The sequence below is a fragment of the Drosophila gunungcola genome, unplaced genomic scaffold (assembly GCF_025200985.1).
Source record: "Drosophila gunungcola strain Sukarami unplaced genomic scaffold, Dgunungcola_SK_2 000040F, whole genome shotgun sequence".
NCBI classification, from domain to species: domain Eukaryota; kingdom Metazoa; phylum Arthropoda; class Insecta; order Diptera; family Drosophilidae; genus Drosophila; species Drosophila gunungcola.
The window spans coordinates 324773-344149 of NW_026453210.1; the positions used below are offsets into that span (position 1 = coordinate 324773).

A 19377-nucleotide genomic window follows, 5' to 3' on the forward strand; every position below is an offset into this window, starting at 1 on the left:
TTTTGGCAGCACAATTGTTTTTTTATTTGTTGTTTCAGGTGTCGCTGATTGTACAGCTTTGAAAAGCTCGATCAACTTTTTATTTAATCATGTGCCATAGAGGGGGTTGTATTAAAACAATACACGAAGTATTTGAGATGTATGATCGGATGAACTCATTAAATGTTCTGTGGCTTCGCTCACCGGTTCCTACAGTCTGATGATGATGTGCGGTAGAAGTTATGTTTTTGATATTAAAATTTTTGCATAATTCTTCTATAATTGAAAATTTATATTCTGTTCCCATGTCCGTAATGAACGTCTTCATTGGACCGTACTTCAAAATAAAATCTTGGTATTGGTATTGCAGCAAGCTATTTTGTTAAATCGCAGATTAGAGTTACTGTTCTTCGACATATAGTAATGGTTAATTATTTCAGAATTACGGTTTAAGTTTCATCAAAATCGGACGACTATATCATATAGCTCCCATAGAAATAATAAAAATATATAAAATAACTATCTAATAATTGAGCTGCAAATCATCATAGCTTCAATGTTTTTAAACATATACGCAAGTAAATCTTAATTTTAATGTTTTCAAAAATATTTAGTTCTTGCAATAGCTGCAAGGGTATATGAACTTCGGTTTTCCGAAGTTTGCTTTCTTTCTTATTTAAGTCTTAAAGCCATTCCAAGCTAAATGCACTTTTTGAGAAAGCCATCTCCGTTTTTTCCCAAAGAATTGACTATTCCTCCCACAATTCTTGCAGTCGGAGGTACATTTTGCTTTTCATTTTTCGGCTACTTAAAATTTCGGACAGGCCACGTGCTCAATCTCTGGCAGCAACTTGGGAATTTAATTTGCTAAATATAATTTTTTCCTTTTTTTTCTGCTCCCCCAGACAGCCGACAGGCAGTGCTGGAAAATTTAAACAGTAATTAACTTAATTGCCCGTTTGCCAGGCAGCTTACTTGTGTCCCGCGTACGTTGTTAGGTCAAATGACTTTACCATTTTCGCCTTTTAAGATCTCCGTTAGGGGTCTAGCGATTGTGGCAAAGCCTTTTATAAAACATCTATAATAGCTGCAGAGACCCAAAAATGATCTTAGGCCATAAAGTGAAGTAGGTGCTTGGAAGGCTTCGATTGCCTTTACTTTATCTGGGGAAGTTGTAAGTTCTCCGCATGACACAATGAATCCCAAGTATTCTACGCTCCTTTTAAAGAACTTAGACTTTTCCTGAGATACCCTCATGCCAGCTTCATGTAAGCTTTTAAGAACCCAGTTTATGTCCCTAATATGATCTTCTTTAGTTTTATAGAAGATGTTGACATCATCGACGTACACGTAGCATGTCTTTGATATTTGATCCCGTAGAACATCGTCGATTGCCCTTTGGAAAATGCTGGGTGCAGTCTTGAGTCGAAAGGTAATCTACAGAACTCATAATTTCGGTTATTACCAGAGAAGGCGGTTTTCTCCCTATCTATCTCTGCCAACTCGATTTGGTGAAAACCTGATTTGAGGTCCAATGTTTCAAAATTCTGGCCTTTTCCATATTTGCCAGTATAGTAGAAATACTAGTGATATGGTATTTATCGTCAATCGTTTTTTTATTTAGTTTCCTAAAATGGATAACGAGGTTTTTTTTTTGTTGCCACTTTCATCGTGGCCTTTTTTATCAACACGGGATTATTGTAAGGCGATCATGATTTTCTGATAATTCCGTCTGCTAGAAGTTGTTTATCCTCTGCATTGACAAAGATACGCCCATTGGGTAAGGGTTTAGCCTAGAAAACACGGGTTCCTCGTCAGAGCGGATAGTTGCAATCGTGTTTATATTATATGGTAGGGCTTGATTTGAGTCTGCGAATGCACCAGCCCTCTTAGTGATCATTAAATTAAATGCTTTTCTACCGCATTAGGGACATCATCGTCATTTAAAGTGATAAAATTATCCTGAATTATGTTCAATCGTACCGGTACTAAGGTCAATTCGAGCATTTACTTTCTTTAAATGACCTAGACCAACAATGCCATCAAATTCTTTAAGGTTTTTAAAAATAAAAACATACGAATTTTCGTTAAATAGGTTTATTTTACATTTTTTTTTCCATTTTAGTGGAGCCATGAAGGGATGAGACCATAAAAGGTTCCTCCACGTTTTTTATGTGTGTCAGACCAGGCAAAGGTTTTATGTAGTTTTTCGATGCACCTGTATCTATAAGAAGACGAATCATTTTCCCCGCTATCCTTCGACTTATATACGGAAGCAGGGACTCCCCTCTAAAAAATTACAGTCTTCGGTTGGGAGTAAATCATCCTCGAGTTCCTCTATATTGTCTTGAGCCTGTATCTCATAGTCTTCGGTGTATTCCTGTTCCTGAGTTGTGGTATTTACCTTTTGTCTGTTACTCAGGACATTTTTCTTATATCCTTTGCAGGATTTTGTCGTTTGCCGGGACCGTGAGGAGGGATCAACTTCCATTAAGTTCTTGTTGAATCACCTGTATGGGCGTCTTATCCGCATAGGTAAAGTCTAATCTGGCTATGATAGCCTGAAAATTCAAAAGAAGGCTGGGACGGCATCAGCCGATCCTCTTATTTTGTGCCTTATAATAGCTACTGCTTGATAGTGTTTTGAACTACCTTCATATGCCACTGTGGCTGAAATATATTGTTTTACGATGTCTAAAGGTTCATCGCATTTTATTTCTTCTATTATAGAGATTTGTTCATATACTTGGGTGGCGTGACTTTTAACCCCTTTATCTGTTCAGAGAGTTCTTTAATCTTTGCTTCGAATAACTGAGCTTGTTGATTAAGTGCTGTCTGTACAGCTACCTCAAAAATCTGTTTCCATTGATCGGTCGACATTTTATGCTCTTCTGACTCTGTATCTTTTGTGAGAGTAACTTCTTGTAGGCTTTTAATAGCTCCTCATCTAATTCTTTTAATTTCTTATGTTCTACGGTTTCTGTTTTTAATGCAAGTCCCTCTTCCTCGCTGCTATTTGGATCTGATTTCCTATCTCTCCACCGCGAGAATATGGGTTTTTTCTCAGAACTTGACATAGATTTTTGCACACACAAAAAAAATTGTAGTTTGTAAAATTGACAGATTCTTATTCTTGTAACATTTTAATTATAGTTGCACAAGTTATTGGTTGAGATTTCTGATTGAGTTGTTTTTGTCTTTAAAGATTTATTATTTTTTTTTTTCGACGACTGCGTCATGCAGCTAGTTTCCAGAATTTTAAGTTGTTTATAAGCTTTTGTTTAAGCCTTTTGTTCACACAAAAAAAAATAGATTTTTCGTTAAAAAAAAAAAAGGTGAGCTTTCAATAATCGCAATTTTTTAGTTAATGATTGCAATTTTTGAGTTATTCCCGCACAGGTTTCTGATTGAGTTTTTTACAAAAATTTATTTTATAATTTTTTATTTTTACGGGTTACAGAATTTGTTGTTTAACTTTTTTTGTTTGATCTTCTTTTATTAATTGCAATTTTTGATTTATTCCCGCACAAGTTTCTGATTGAGTATTTTCACAGGTTATTTTTTCTTAGTCTTCAGAATTTGTTGTTGCTTAACTTTTTTGCTTAATTTTTTTTTCCACACAAAAAAAAAAGAGCTTTTATTAATTGCAATTTTTGAGTTATTCTGGCACAGGTTTCTGATTGAGTTAAAAAAAATTTTTTTTTTATAATTTTTTTATTGTTACGGGTTACAGAAATTGTTGTTGTTTAACTTTTTTTGTTTAATCTTTTTTTCCACACAAAAAAGTGAGTTTTTATTAATTGCAATTTTTGAGTTATTCCCGCACAGGCTTCGGATTGGGTTTTTTACAAAAATTTATTTGTATAATTTATTTATTTTTACGGGTTTGCGTTTTACTTGTTTGGGTGCCAGTAAGGACAAGACTATATTTCGTTAGAATTTATAATCTTTATTTATTGGAATCACTCCCGTTTATTGTTATTTAATTTATCCGGGAATCCGTTTGGATTCCTTTCGAGTCTGTTAAGAACTAATTAATGCTAACTTAAATGTTCTCCAAGAAAGCCGGGCAGAAGGCCCGACGTCGGCAGCGACGAGCAGAATTGACGGCAGCGCTATGGGCAGAGTGCTAACCTTGTACTTCGCATCGGCTGCATAGCCCGCTGCATTATTCTTCCGCCTTGGTCAGCGGGACTAGCGTGGGACCGCTGACTTAGCGCCTCGTGCCCGGTCCAATCCCCTACCACTCAGCGACTCTGGTTTTGTATTTCATTATTATAGACCGCTGATTTTGAGAATTGCATTCGGTCTTGCAACACCTTTGGTTCCATGCTATATTGTTATATTCTTGATCAGCATCACTAGGAGAGTCGATCTAGCCATGTCCGTCAATACGGCAAACTAGTCCCTCAGTTTTAAAACTATCTGCATGAAACTTTCCCAAAAGTTGTCTTTCTATTGCAGGTAGTATATAAGTCGGAACGAGCAGGATCGGACGACTATAGCATATAGCTCCCATAGGAACAACTGGAAAAAAAAACATAACTTTTGTGTTTTTATACCCTTGCAGAGGGTATTATAATTTCAGTCAGAAGTTTGCAACGCAGTGAAGGAGACATCTCCGACCCTATAAAGTATATATATTCTTGATCAGCATCACTAGGCGAGTCGATCTAGCCATGTCCGTCTGTCCGTCCGTTTCTACGCAAACTAGTCTCTCAGTTTTAAAGCTATCTGCATGAAACTTTATTTTGCTTCAGGACATTTTCCAACTGGGGGTCTGTTGCTTTCCGCAGTCGATTATAAATCGATATCAACATTTAAAGGCCCAGCATCAGTCAACTTTACAAGCGCATTAAGTGGCGGAATCCTTCCAGAGGTATCCAGGTCGATGATTTGGTGGTCGTCAAAGAATACAATTTGCCATCAAACGATTGGAGGCCATGCAGAGTAGTATTTGTTTTTTTTTCAGAATCCGGTAGTTAAGTTCGGGTAGTAGATACCCACGAAGCTCGTGGGACGATTAAACCTCCCGTCCTGGAGACCAAGGCAATCTCCGAACTTTGAAACCTTTGAATCGTTTCAGGGGCTTCAGATCCTACAGTCCACACGTGTCAGGTTCGCCGTGACCAAATCAAGGCATTAGGGAACAGGGTAGAGTACGAATACGAATTCAGGCACTATTCTTGCTGGGGGCGTGAGGGTATATAAAATTAACAATCCTAGGCTGACACCGATCTAAAAACTCTTTCGTCTCAACGCTAAAACTAGCGGCAAGGCGAAGGCAATTGTAGCCAAGTCCTTCTCGATTCGATTCAGCATGGGATGCGCTTCGAAACCGTTTCAAAAATAATACTTACTTCTTTTTAATTTGGGTTTTGTAAATTCCGAATCTGGCCAGGCTCTAAAAAACCTACAGAGCACACTTCAACAGCGCTGGCTCATTCCAAAATTGCCTCCGAGACTGACTCCTGGTATTCCGGTGCGCCAGTAGATTGCCAAACTTTACCTTTCTCATATGGGAGCAGTCCCTTTATCCAAGTCCGACATTCCGACCTGGGATGAAATTAACACGTTTCTTAGCGAACGATATCGAACCTTAGATGCCATAGAGGATATGAAACCCAGCCACAGAAATCATTCTAATTCTAAGAGTCAGCCAATTACCAGGAAAGTTTGTACTCAAAAAAAGCAGCTTTGCTTTAATTGTTTTGCTAGAGGTCCTCAGCTACGTGACTGTACCAGCATTCACAGCCGTTTTACGTAACGAGCTCGGCATAATATACTGGTGCATAAAGACAACCCCAATTCCCGTGGGTAAAGTTCTAGTTCTTCTGCCAGTTCACAAAATCCAGCGGTACAGTTGGTCGGCAATGTTTTAGAAAATCCGCATAGTAAGCCCAAGTTTCGGGCTTAAAACAGACCGTTTCCGCTCAGGCGACCAGGCTCTGCCATTTTTCAATTCAAGCCCCTAATAACCCGGGCCTTCAGCTAGAAACGGTTCGCTACGTTTTGCCTGAATTTGCCGGGAAGCTGCCGTCTTATTCAATTCAGCAAATCCAACATTTTTGGAGAGTGCCCAGATAGTCGTTCTGATCGGAGCCCACATTTTACCGTCCGTGATGCTGAGCGGCAGCTTTCCCCTAGTTCAGGAAACTATTTTTGGCTGATTGCTTACCGGCCCAGTGTCTAGCACATCAAGCCAAAATCGGGTAGCAGCTTTCACGACCCAGATAGCCGAAACTAGTGACAAGGTCTTAGAAAAACTTCTCACCAAGTTTTGGTTTTTATTACCTGATTACGGTTTATCTATTGACTATATAGTGTACGTAAGCGAATCTTCGCTATGAATGGTAGCGATATCAGATGCGAAGTTGTCCTGTAAGGGATTCGAGTACTGTCATGAGAGGGCAGCGGCTACAACATTTTGTTTGCCTGGTTTGTAGAGTGTTTGCGATTTAATCATCAATAAAAGATTTCCAGCGTGTTATGAGGGCATTTGTGTTTTTTTCGGATACTGCGTACGTCAAAGGTCGATGGTCAGTATAAATGTTTAATTTTCATACTTTTTAAGTGCCCATACAATGGCTAGACGTTCCCGCTCATTGGTGCATTTCGTTTTCCCGGATTGTTCTGGAGATCCAGATTATTGGATTTTCCTGTGACAACACAGTCCCTAAGCCATGCGCGGAAGCGTCCGTTGTTAGGTCAAAATGTTTGTTTAAATAGGGGTACGCGAGAACCGCTTACCATTTTCGTCTTCTAAGATCTCTGTTAGGGGTATTGCGATTGCGGCAAAGCCTTTTATAAAACACCTATTATATCTGCAGAGACCCAAAAATGCTCCAAGGCTATAAAGTGACGAAGGTGCTTGGAAGGCTTCTGGTTTAGTTTCCTTAAATCGATAACAAGGCGTTTTTTCTTGTGGACACTTTCATCGTGGCCTTTTTTTTATCGACAACCCACACGGAATTGTTGTAAGGTGATCGTGAATTTCTGATGATACAGTCTGCTAGAAGTTGTTTAACCTTTGTATTGACAAATTCAGATATGCCCATTGGGTAAGGGTATAATTTAGAAATTACGGGTTTCCCGTCAGAACAGATAGTAGCAATCGTATTTATATTAAACGGTATTAGGGTCTGCGAATGCCCCAGCCCTCTTAGTGATCATTAAATTAAATTAGTTTCTTACCGCAATGAGGACATCATCGAAATTCTGTTTGTATTTGTATTTATTATAAAATTTCATCCTAACGCTACAAGTTTGGAACTTATAAGTTAATGCGCTTGTCACTAAGAGTTGCAAATATTTAATTGTTACATTATACTTAAAACTAATTTTCATAAAAACTAACCTAAGTCGCCTTCTATTTTTACTTTAATTTACGTAATAGTGTTTTTAAGGTGTGTGGATAATTTTATCTTGAATTGCCTGGCACTGCTAATATTTATAAGATGGTTGGGGAGCTGATTCCATGATCGAATAGAATTAATTAAAAATTGTCTTTCGGATGTCAATGATCTAGGTCTTATGCAGTTAAGATTGTTTGCTCTTCTAGAGGATGTAAACTGAAGTTTTTCGAAAAGATACGAAGGTTCTTTTTGGAAAATAATTTTTTGCAGAAAAATTAAGATTGGCATCTTTATCCATACATTTAGCGATACATCGAATATTTTTAGCAAAAATTCGGATACGTGATCTGTAAGTGGTAGGTTGAATATATACCTGGCTATGCAATTAAATAGAACTTTAATTTTGTTTTTACTGGTAGTGTCACAGTTTGAAAAAACTTCTACTCCATAAAATAGCGCTGGAACAATGCAGGTTTTAGCTATTAGTAAACGTATATGGGTGGGCAGGCAAGTTTTAGTTACGGATAATGTCCTTATTATGCCATATTTTTTCCCTACAGACTTTGTAATATGATCATTCCAGGTAAGAGTTCTGTTGAATGTAAAACCTTAGTTTACAGCTGTATCAACGTACTCAAGTCGCGTGCTATTCATACTCAGTGGCTGCAAATTGTTAAAAAATTATCTTTCTTTTACTTATGACAAGACATTTTGATTTTGATGGGTTGATCCCAAGTCCATTGTTGCCGGCCCACTCATTTACACGTTCAAGTTCTCTGTTACAAACATCTATACATTCATTTATTCTGTTTAAAGGACGACTTACATACATTTGGACATCATCAGCATACAAATGTACATTACATTCAGATAACGCATTGGGAAGGTCATTAACATATAAGGTAAACAATAAGGGACCAAGCACAGACCCTTGGGGTACACCACGATTAACATTTTCATATGAAGACGAAACGCTAGACAGTACAACAGATTGACGACGATTTTGTAGGTACGAAGACCCAAGTTTGACAGAAGTTTTAGAAAACATAAACATATTACGTGGTTTTGCACAAAGGACATTATGGTTTACTGTATCGAAGGCCTTACTATAGTCTAGTAAAACTAAGAGTGTAACATTGTTTTCGTCTATTTGTTCCCTTATGTCGTCTGCAATTTTTAAAATAGCTGAGGTACAGCTTCTGTTTTTCCTAAAACCAGACTGATTATTAGTAAGCATTGCATTGTCGGACATAAATTTATTAATTTGATCAGCCATGAGATTCTCAAATACCTTTGATAGGTATGGTAAAATGGAGATGGGTCTGTACTCATTATTTGATTTAGGAATCGGAATTATTTTTGCCGCTTTCCAACAGTCCGGATAAGTAGATTTTGTCATTACAGTATTAAAGGTATAGGTTATGTATGGCAGGATTTTTGGCAGCAGAATTTTTATAAATTGTTGTGATATTTATCTTTTGTCTCTTCCTTTATATCCTTCATAGGAATTGATCATCTGCAGGGACCGTGAGGAAGGATTAACTTCCCATGGTTCTGGTACCGATTGACCCTGATTTTTTTGTGAAAAATTTCGCTGTCTGAAGCTATCGTTTTCTGGGTTAAAATAATGTTGTTTAGAATTTTGGCTTTGCGGCAATTAGTATTTTTTTTTTGGGTGAAATTACAAATGTGGCTGCAAGTACACTGCGTTCATGGCTAGACTGAGCCTCTTGTGTCAATGCAAGGGCAGTGAGCCGATCCTTTGGTTTTGCTGGAAAAACTGCCATTTTAGAGACTTTTTAAGCTCTGAAAGTGCAGTGCGTCGCTCCTGTATTTTTCGTTCAGCACTGTTGCAGCTGCAGTATGCAGCATGAGACATCAGCGTTTTGTTTGTTAGCAAAATTAGTTTTTTTTTCGATTTCATTATAATACTTTGCCGCATAAGGTTAAGTTCTATTTGAATCACCTGTATGGGCGTCTAATCAGGCTATGATAGTCTTACAATTTAAAACAGTGTTAAGTGCAAGTGCTAGGACATCGTCTGCCGATCCTCTAATTTTGTGCCTTATAATAAATACGGCTTGGTAGTGTTTTGAACTACCTCCAAAAGGTTTGAATACTTCATATGCCTCTGTGGCGGATTGACGCCACGAACTATATTGTTCCTGCTTGCCGTCAAATTCCGGCAAAGATTTTACGATGTCTAAAGGTTCATCGCATTTAGTCCTTCTATTATAGAGATTTGTTCATACACTTCTACTGTGGGTGGCGTGACTTTTAACCCCTTTATCTGTTCAGAGAGTTCTTTAATCTTTGCTTCGAGTAACTGAGCTTGTTGATTAAGTGCTGTCTGTACAGCTACCTCAAACATCTGTTTCCATTGATCGGTCGACATTTTATGCTCTTCTGACTCTGTATCTTTTGTGACAGTAAACTTCTTGTAGCTCCTTATCTAATTCTTTTAATATATTTTTTATGTGGTTTCTGTTTTTAATGCAAGTCCCTTTTCCTCGCTGTTATCTGGATCTGATTTCCTATCTCTTCACCTCGAAAATATTTGTTTCAAATACTTGAGATTTTTGGTTAAGTGCTGTCTGTACACCTACCTCAAGCATCCGTTTCCATTGATCGGACGACATTTTATGCTCTTCTGACTCTGTACCTTTAATGATATTAAGCTTCTTGTAGGCTTTTAATAGCTCCTCATCTGATACCTCGCTGATAACAGATTCTGATTTCTTATCTCTCCACTGCGAAAATATTGGGTTTTTCTCACAATTTGACATAGTTTTTTGCACAAAAAAAAAAAATAAACATATTTCTAAATTTACAAAAATGACAAATATAATTTATTTTTATATTTATTTTTGTATTTAATTGATAAGCAAAAATATTATATTCTCTCTCAATATAACTTATTTTTTAAGTAATCTGAATATTTTTATAACATTTTTTTTCTCAAGAAAAGTCTGAATATTTTTAAATGATTTCAAGAAATGTCCACTTACATGATTCTAATTTTCATTCTTTACGGTACGATTTGCCCATCCACCAAGTCCTGTTTTCTTAAAGAAGGTGTAAATAGCTAGGGCCCTCCCCTACAGCTATTCTCCACAAGGTTTTTTTTAAACGACTTTTGTTTAAAGGATTTGAGGTTTTTAATCCGCTTCCTAAAGCTAGTCTGCAGAATTTTTAGTTGTTAAATTTCTTTTGTTAAAACTTTTTGTTCACACAAAAAAATTGATCGTTCGTTAATTGCAATTTTTCGAATTATTCTCGCAAAGGTTTCTGATTTGTAGTCTCCAGAATTTGATGTTTAAACTTTTTTTGTAGAACAAAAAAATGAGCTTTCGTAAATTGCACTTTATGAATTATTCTCGGTTTCTGATAAAGTTTTGTAAAGAAGTATTTATTGGATATTTGTTTCTTTCGCTTTAACTCGGTTGGGCGCCAGTAAAGTCAAGACTTTTTTCCCATTAATAATTATATTCCTTATTTATCGGAATCATCCCGTTCTATGATTGACATAATCAGTTTGGATACCTATAACTTTATTTTTTGGAATTACTCCCGTTTATAAAAACTAATAATATACCGGAATCCGTTTGGATTCTTTTCGAGTCTGTTAAGAATTGATTAATGCTATTTTTTTTTTTTTTGACGCGAGGATGGAAAATCTTCATAGATACGAGTTCGCTTGTTTCTGATACATATCGCTAACTCGCATGCACGATTCGTTGTAGATCTCAGATAAATAGAGAATTTGTTCTACAACGCCTACGTACTAAAAACCACCTCATACCACGAAGGCTGTGTTTATACCTTTAGTTTCCAAACTTTTAATGCCAAGGTAGCAGGCAATGATATGAACCAAACCTAAATATTCTTCAAGAAAGACGGGCAGAAGGCCCGACGTCGGCAGCGACGAGCAGAACTATCCTTCACTGCGCTGGAAACATTTTACTGAAATTGAAATAACCCCTGCAAGGGTTTAAAATGCCACAGTTTTTTTCAGCCAAGTAACAAATTTAGTACATATAAAGCACCATACACCATAATACATATAATTCACCAGCTCTAGGTCTAATAATAATTATATTTAATGTTTGTATTTTATTAAATATTTCAGTCCAGCAGAAACAAGTCTTCTTATTAAAATACTAGGAAAAGGACTGGTAAACACAAAGTTATCGCTCGACATTCAGCAAAAGAATCCGAATTCTCCCCTACATTCTGTCAAAACATTTGAAGCACTGCACCTGTAAGTAAAATGTTTAACTAACTGTCTGCACTGACTAAATGGTTTAATTAATTGGTGTAGAAAGGCGGAGCTGCTAAAAGGAATTTACGCAATGGGATTTAACACCCCATCAAAAATTCAGGAGACCGCTTTGCCAACTCTACTTGCGGATCCCCCTCAAAATATGATTGCACAAAGTCAATCTGGAACGGGCAAAACAGCCGCATTTGTCTTGGCAATGCTCAGCCGAGTGAACGTTAACTTGAGTCATCCTCAGGTACACACTTTTGAATATCAACAAAACAAATGTAAAAATAGTTTAGAATTATAAACCTTTGAGATAATTCCCTAAAATATTAATGATGCTATTGATTTATCATGCAGATTTTGGGTATGCTTATACAGCTCAAGTTTATTTCAAAAATTAGCCACGCCCACTCTGAGACATGGTAGTGGCCAGTTATAAAATTTAAAGTTTGTTCTGAAAATATCTATCGACTGGCAGCTTGACCGCAAGTAGCATCTTTTCAAAGATATGGGCCGATTGGTATACTCGTGGCTATACGTTCGCAGCACGCGAAACGCTTTTTTTAAAAGTGGATTTAAACGGCGCTTGCATTTTAGAATTGAAAAACCTTTTTTTTTTAATTTTAAGCTTATTGGTCCTTTATAATAACATTTACATTTTTACTTTTACTATTTTTATAAATGTAACTCGTAGAGTATTCGATGATTAATAGTGTCAGACCACGCTATTCGCACTTAGACCTTAGTTATCTGTGCGTGTGTTTCGGTCAAATCTATCGGTACACACAAAAATGTTCAAAATCCAGCTTGTATTAATCCGCTAATTTAATACACACAATCAGAATAGTTCAACTCAGTGTTTTATTTAGTTTATTTTCAATTAATAACCACTTATGTAATCGTTCACAAGTTAGTATTCTTGGTCATTATCAGCATCTGAGGGCTAAACATCGCCGCTCTCCATGTTTGATTAGGATCCACTCTTAGTGCTCTGTCGGACCGGTTCCTACATTGGTCTCAGGCAAATGGTGCTGACGTGGCATCTCTGAATACATGGCTGTCAATGCTGTGTCCGGGGCGTCCATCTTTGTACTGGCCTCTGGAGTTTTCTTCAAATGGCTCACATCCCTTATTATTGTTTTACCCAGACCTGATACTTTTACGATGTTGCCTTGACGCTCTAACACTCCATATGTTGTCGTAGGGGAACTTGTTCGGAAAAACTAAATTTTTTATTAGTACCTGGTCACCTACTTGAATACTAAAATATTTCTCTCGTATTTTCCTAATAAATTAAATAGTGAGCAATTTATTCAAGAAAATAAAATTGCATGTACTAAAAATTAAAGTTCTGAAACAACACAAATATATTTCGAATTATAAGTGAATCGCTTTAGACCATTAAATTTTAAAAAATATATTCTTTGTAGTTAGTGCAAACATAATTTGGCATTTTTTTGTCGAAGTGAACACCAATTTAGAGTTTGAGAAAAAAAGGCAGAATAAAGTGTGAATTGTGAAAAGGCCGTTTCCAGGAAATCGTGCCAAAAAGTTGCTGCCGCAGATTGTCTGATGATTTTCCCGCGCCCATCAGCATCAGGCTAGAATATTTCTTGCCTTTAGTTATATGCCTAGGAGTTGAGCCGCTAGCTATAAACGTAACCGACACCGCTGTTGCGATTTGGAGTTATCTTTGCTCGTTTCGTTGGAGCAGTACAATTGTTGGCATCCTTAACCGCTTGCGGTACTCTTAAGTTTTGGCGTGTGCCATAGAACTGTGGTGTGAAAGAAGTGTTGCGGTATTTCCGATAGGTGTCGTTGCAAGCGCATATTTCTAGTTATATTCATCGCATCGTGTCGTGCTTGCTGAAAAAATTGTTGTTTGGTTCAGTATGTTCTAGAGTCGCAAACATGGATCACAATAAAGAAAACATTTATTATACAGTGCTACTACGACAAAGGCAAAAATGCATTTTAAGCCTCCAATAAAATTCGTGCAGCTTTAATTTCCACCGGTCAACAATGATTTCATTTTTTCGTTTCGTTTTCGTTCTGGTGTAGAGCTGACCGAATTTGAGAATTTGGCCGTCGTCGAAAATTGCGAAAATATCGCTGATTTGGTCGAGAGACACCGGCATAGTAGCAGACATACCATCGTCCGTTATAAACCATTTGAAGAAGCTTGGGTTGACAAAAAGGAAATCTTTTTTGGCTGCTTTGACGCATGTTAGTCGCTGCTGAATCGCAACAAAATCTACGTTTCTGTGGGTTACTTACGATAACGTGAAGCGCAAACGGTCGTGGGAGAAGCGTAGTGAAGCGGCCTAGACGGTGGATTGGCAGGGAATCATCAGCTGCACCCCTATACCCAAACGCTCAATTCGGACATGTACTGCCAACAACTAGACCGGTTAAAGGCAGCAGTCATGCAGAAGAGGCCATCTTTGATCATCAAAGGACGAACTGTCTTCCATCAGCACAACGACAGGCCACACACATCTTTGGTGTCGCGCCAAAAGCTCTGGGAGCTCGAACGGGAGGTTCCTTTCCATACACCATATTGTCCGGACATCGCCTGTTTTTCTGTCCATGGCGAACGAGCTGGGTAGTAGGAAATTGGTTACAAAAGAGGCCCGTGAAAATTAACTCTCCTAGTTTTTTGCCAATAGGGAAGCAAGCTCATTATGAAGTTGGCAACTCGTTGGGAACTAGTCATCCAACAAAACGGCGAACATTTGATTCAAATCGGATAATTGCAACCAATTTTATGAATAAGTGAAAATTAAATAAAAATACGGCAAAACTTTTTTTAACCCTTAAATAAAAAAAAAGAATTCTCGACACTTAGCTCGCCTACACTGCGTGCGTTTATTATTTCACCAATTAGTGTTTTTCTATATTACTAAACAAATATATAATATAGACAACAAGAAAGGAAGCAAACTTCGGCAAGCCGAAGTTCTTATACCCTTGCAGCTATTGCAAATATTAAATATTCTTGAAAACAATAAAATTATGATTTACTTGCTTGTATGTTTAAATGCATTGATTGATTTGCAGCTCAATTATTTGAGTTCCTATGGCAGCTATATGATATCGTTTTCCGATTTTAATAAAATTAAAAGCGTAATTTTGAACTGTCAAATAATTAATTAATCAAAAAGTTAAATTAAAATTTTTTTTTAATATTTTTATTGTTTTCATGGGAGCTATATGATATAGTCGTCCGATTTTGATTAAATTAAAACCATAACTCTGAAATATTTACCCATTACTATATGTCGAAGAACTAACAGAAAAATTTAAAAACAGCAAAGTTATAATTTTTTTTGTATTTTTTTTTCGATTGTTCCTATGGGAGCTATATGATATAGTCGTCGAAGAACTAAAAGACAAAGTTAAAAACAACAAAGTTATAATTTTTTTTGTATTTTTTTGCGATTGTTCCTATGGGAGATATATGATTTAGTCGTCCGATTTTGATGAAATTTAAACCGTAATTCTGAAATATTTAACCATTACTATATGTCGAAGAATTTCTAGAAAAATGAAAAAACAGCAGTTATAATTTTTTTTTGTATTTTTTTCGGATTGTTTCTATGGGAGCTATAAGCTGTAGTCGTCCGATTTTGATTTAAACCGTAATTCTGAAATATTTAACCATTACTATATGTCGAAGAACTGACAGAAAAATTAAAAAACAGCAAAGTTATAATTTTTTGCATTTATTTTTCCGATTGTTCTTATGGGAGCTATATGCTATAGTCGTCCGATCCGGCTCGTTCCGACTTATATACTACCTGCAATAGAAAGACAACTTTTGGGAAAGTTTCATGCAGATAACTTTTAATCTGAGGAACTAGCTTGCGTAGAAACGGATGGACAGACGTACGGACAGACGGACGGACAGACGGACGGACAGACGGACATGGCTAGATCGACTCGCCTAGTGATGCTGATCAAGAATATTTATACTTTATAGGGTCAAAAACGTATCCTGCGTTGCAAACTTCTGACTGAAATTATTATACCCTCTGCAAGGGTATAAAAATATATATCTATTAAATACCAACAAAAAACGAAAAAAATTAAACGAAAAAAGTTAAACGAAACGAAAAAAAACATAAGATGTAAAACGTCTTAACAAATTAATATAAGGTTGTCAAATATCTCTTTCCTTTTTGTCTTTTGAATTTCGGAGCTAAGTACAGAGCGCTACAGAACTCGTATATGGCAGTACTATAAAAGGGTTGACATAACCTACATAACGAAGCTATGCATGATTAGTTTATATTGCGTTGCGTTCAACAGTTATAGGCGTGTAAGCATGGAGTTCACTAACGAAGAAAATCCCCAATTTTAAAGTTTTCCTTTGTTATAGGCAAATCCGCTATAATGGATCCGTGAGATTAACGGTTTTTTGGGGGATGATACTCTATCACTTCGAACCGCGAAAGAATGATTTCGACGCATCAGAGCCGGTGATAAGGATCGCCCAAGAGATAGGAATTACTCACCAAACCATTTTAAACCACCTGCAGAAGGCTGTATACAAAAAAAAAAGATTGGTGTTTGGGTGCACACGGCACTACGACGCTCTCTCTCCCTGCCGTTGCCGTCTCTCTTCCTGACCCTCTCTGTGCACACGGCACCACACTCTTTCCCGCACTACCGTTACTAAGGGCGAATTCGCCGAGTATCTGGCCACCGGTAGGCCACTGCTTGTTTGACTGCTTGTTTTTATTCAAGTAAGTTATTCAAATCCTCACATTCTGCCATTACCTCGGGAACGAATAAGAGACCATCTTTGATCATCAGAGGACGAACTGTCTTCCATCAGCACAACGACAGGCCACACACATCTTTGGTGTCGCGCCAAAAGCTCTGGGAGCTCGAACGGGAGGTTCCTTTCCATACACCATATTGTCCGGACATCGCCTGTTTTTCTGTCCATGGCGAACGAGCTGGGTAGTAGGAAATTGGTCACAAAAGAGGCCCGTGAAAATTAACTCTCCTAGTTTTTTGCCAATAGGGAAGCAAGCTCATTATGAAGTTGGCAACTCGTTGGGAACTAGTCATCCAACAAAACGGCGAACATTTGATTCAAATCGGATAATTGCAACCAATTTTATGAATAAGTGAAAATTAAATAAAAATACGGCAAAACTTTTTTTAACCCTTAAATAAAAAAAAAGAATTCTCGACACTTAGCTCGCCTACACTGCGTGCGTTTATTATTTCACCAATTAGTGTTTTTCTATATTACTAAACAAATATATAATATTAACAACAAGAAAGGAAGCAAACTTCGGCAAGCCGAAGTTCTTATACCCTTGCAGCTATTGCAAGTATTAAATATACTTGAAAACAATAAAATTATGATTTACTTGCTTGTATGTTTAAATGCATTGATTGATTTGCAGCTCAATTATTTGAGTTCCTATGGCAGCTATATGATATCGTTTTCCGATTTTAATAAAATTAAAAGCGTAATTTTGAACTGTCAAATAATTAATTAATCAAAAAGTTAAATTAAAATTTTTTTTAATATTTTTATTGTTTTCATGGGAGCTATATGATATAGTCGTCCGATTTTGATTAAATTAAAACCATAACTCTGAAATATTTACCCATTACTATATGTCGAAGAACTAACAGAAAAATTTAAAAACAGCAAAGTTATAATTTTTTTTGTATTTTTTTTTTCGATTGTTCCTATGGGAGCTATATGATATAGTCGTCGAAGAACTAAAAGACAAAGTTAAAAACAACAAAGTTATAATTTTTTTTGTATTTTTTTGCGATTGTTCCTATGGGAGATATATGATTTAGTCGTCCGATTTTGATGAAATTTAAACCGTAATTCTGAAATATTTAACCATTACTATATGTCGAAGAATTTCTAGAAAAATGAAAAAACAGCAGTTATAATTTTTTTTTGTATTTTTTTCGGATTGTTTCTATGGGAGCTATAAGCTGTAGTCGTCCGATTTTGATTTAAACCGTAATTCTGAAATATTTAACCATTACTATATGTCGAAGAACTGACAGAAAAATTAAAAAACAGCAAAGTTATAATTTTTTGCATTTATTTTTCCGATTGTTCTTATGGGAGCTATATGCTATAGTCGTCCGATCCGGCTCGTTCCGACTTATATACTACCTGCAATAGAAAGACAACTTTTGGGAAAGTTTCATGCAGATAACTTTTAATCTGAGGAACTAGCTTGCGTAGAAACGGATGGACAGACGTACGGACAGACGGACGGACAGACGGACGGACAGACGGACATGGCTAGATCGACTCGCCTAGTGATGCTGATCAAGAATATTTATACTTTATAGGGTCAAAAACGTATCCTGCGTTGCAAACTTCTGACTGAAATTATTATACCCTCTGCAAGGGTATAAAAATATATATCTATTAAATACCAACAAAAAACGAAAAAAATTAAACGAAAAAAGTTAAACGAAACGAAAAAAAACATAAGATGTAAAACGTCTTAACAAATTAATATAAGGTTGTCAAATATCTCTTTCCTTTTTGTCTTTTGAATTTCGGAGCTAAGTACAGAGCGCTACAGAACTCGTATATGGCAGTACTATAAAAGGGTTGACATAACCTACATAACGAAGCTATGCATGATTAGTTTATATTGCGTTGCGTTCAACAGTTATAGGCGTGTAAGCATGGAGTTCACTAACGAAGAAAATCCCCAATTTTAAAGTTTTCCTTTGTTATAGGCAAATCCGCTATATAAAGGATCCGTGAGATTAACGGTTTTTTGGGGGATGATACTCTATCACTTCGAACCGCGAAAGAATGATTTCGACGCATCAGAGCCGGTGATAAGGATCGCCCAAGAGATAGGAATTACTCACCAAACCATTTTAAACCACCTGCAGAAGGCTGTATACAAAAAAAAAAGATTGGTGTTTGGGTGCACACGGCACTACGACGCTCTCTCTCCCTGCCGTTGCCGTCTCTCTTCCTGACCCTCTCTGTGCACACGGCACCACACTCTTTCCCGCACTACCGTTACTAAGGGCGAATTCGCCGAGTATCTGGCCACCGGTAGGCCACTGCTTGTTTGACTGCTTGTTTTTATTCAAGTAAGTTATTCAAATCCTCACATTCTGCCATTACCTCGGGAACGAATAAGAGACCATCTTTGATCAACAGAGGACGAACTGTCTTCCATCAGCACAACGACAGGCCACACACATCTTTGGTGTCGCGCCAAAAGCTCTGGGAGCTCGAACGGGAGGTTCCTTTCCATACACCATATTGTCCGGACATCGCCTGTTTTTCTGTCCATGGCGAACGAGCTGGGTAGTAGGAAATTGGTCACAAAAGAGGCCCGTGAAAATTAACTCTCCTAGTTTTTTGCCAATAGGGAAGCAAGCTCATTATGAAGTTGGCAACTCGTTGGGAACTAGTCATCCAACAAAACGGCGAACATTTGATTCAAATCGGATAATTGCAACCAATTTTATGAATAAGTGAAAATTAAATAAAAATACGGCAAAACTTTTTTTAACCCTTAAATAAAAAAAAAGAATTCTCGACACTTAGCTCGCCTACACTGCGTGCGTTTATTATTTCACCAATTAGTGTTTTTCTATATTACTAAACAAATATATAATATTAACAACAAGAAAGGAAGCAAACTTCGGCAAGCCGAAGTTCTTATACCCTTGCAGCTATTGCAAATATTAAATATACTTGAAAACAATAAAATTATGATTTACTTGCTTGTATGTTTAAATGCATTG

At 36.9% G+C, this 19377-nt stretch overlaps 1 protein-coding gene and 1 long non-coding RNA gene across 3 annotated transcripts in view; both read left to right on the top strand.

Moving 5' to 3' along the window:
- LOC128263976 (DEAD-box helicase Dbp80) overlaps positions 1–19377 on the top strand; it is a 283996-nt gene that overhangs the window by 34881 nt on the left and 229738 nt on the right. For both annotated transcript variants that reach the window (XM_052999261.1, XM_052999262.1), the window contains exons 3-4: positions 11464–11595; positions 11656–11851. In XM_052999261.1, the coding sequence (XP_052855221.1) occupies positions 11464–11595; positions 11656–11851 (328 nt within the window). The remainder of the gene's footprint in view (positions 1–11463; positions 11596–11655; positions 11852–19377) is intronic.
- On the top strand, positions 17521–19176 carry LOC128263985 (uncharacterized). The gene is made up of 2 exons (XR_008268620.1): positions 17521–18714; positions 18785–19176. It is a non-coding gene; the product is annotated as an uncharacterized LOC128263985 (long non-coding RNA).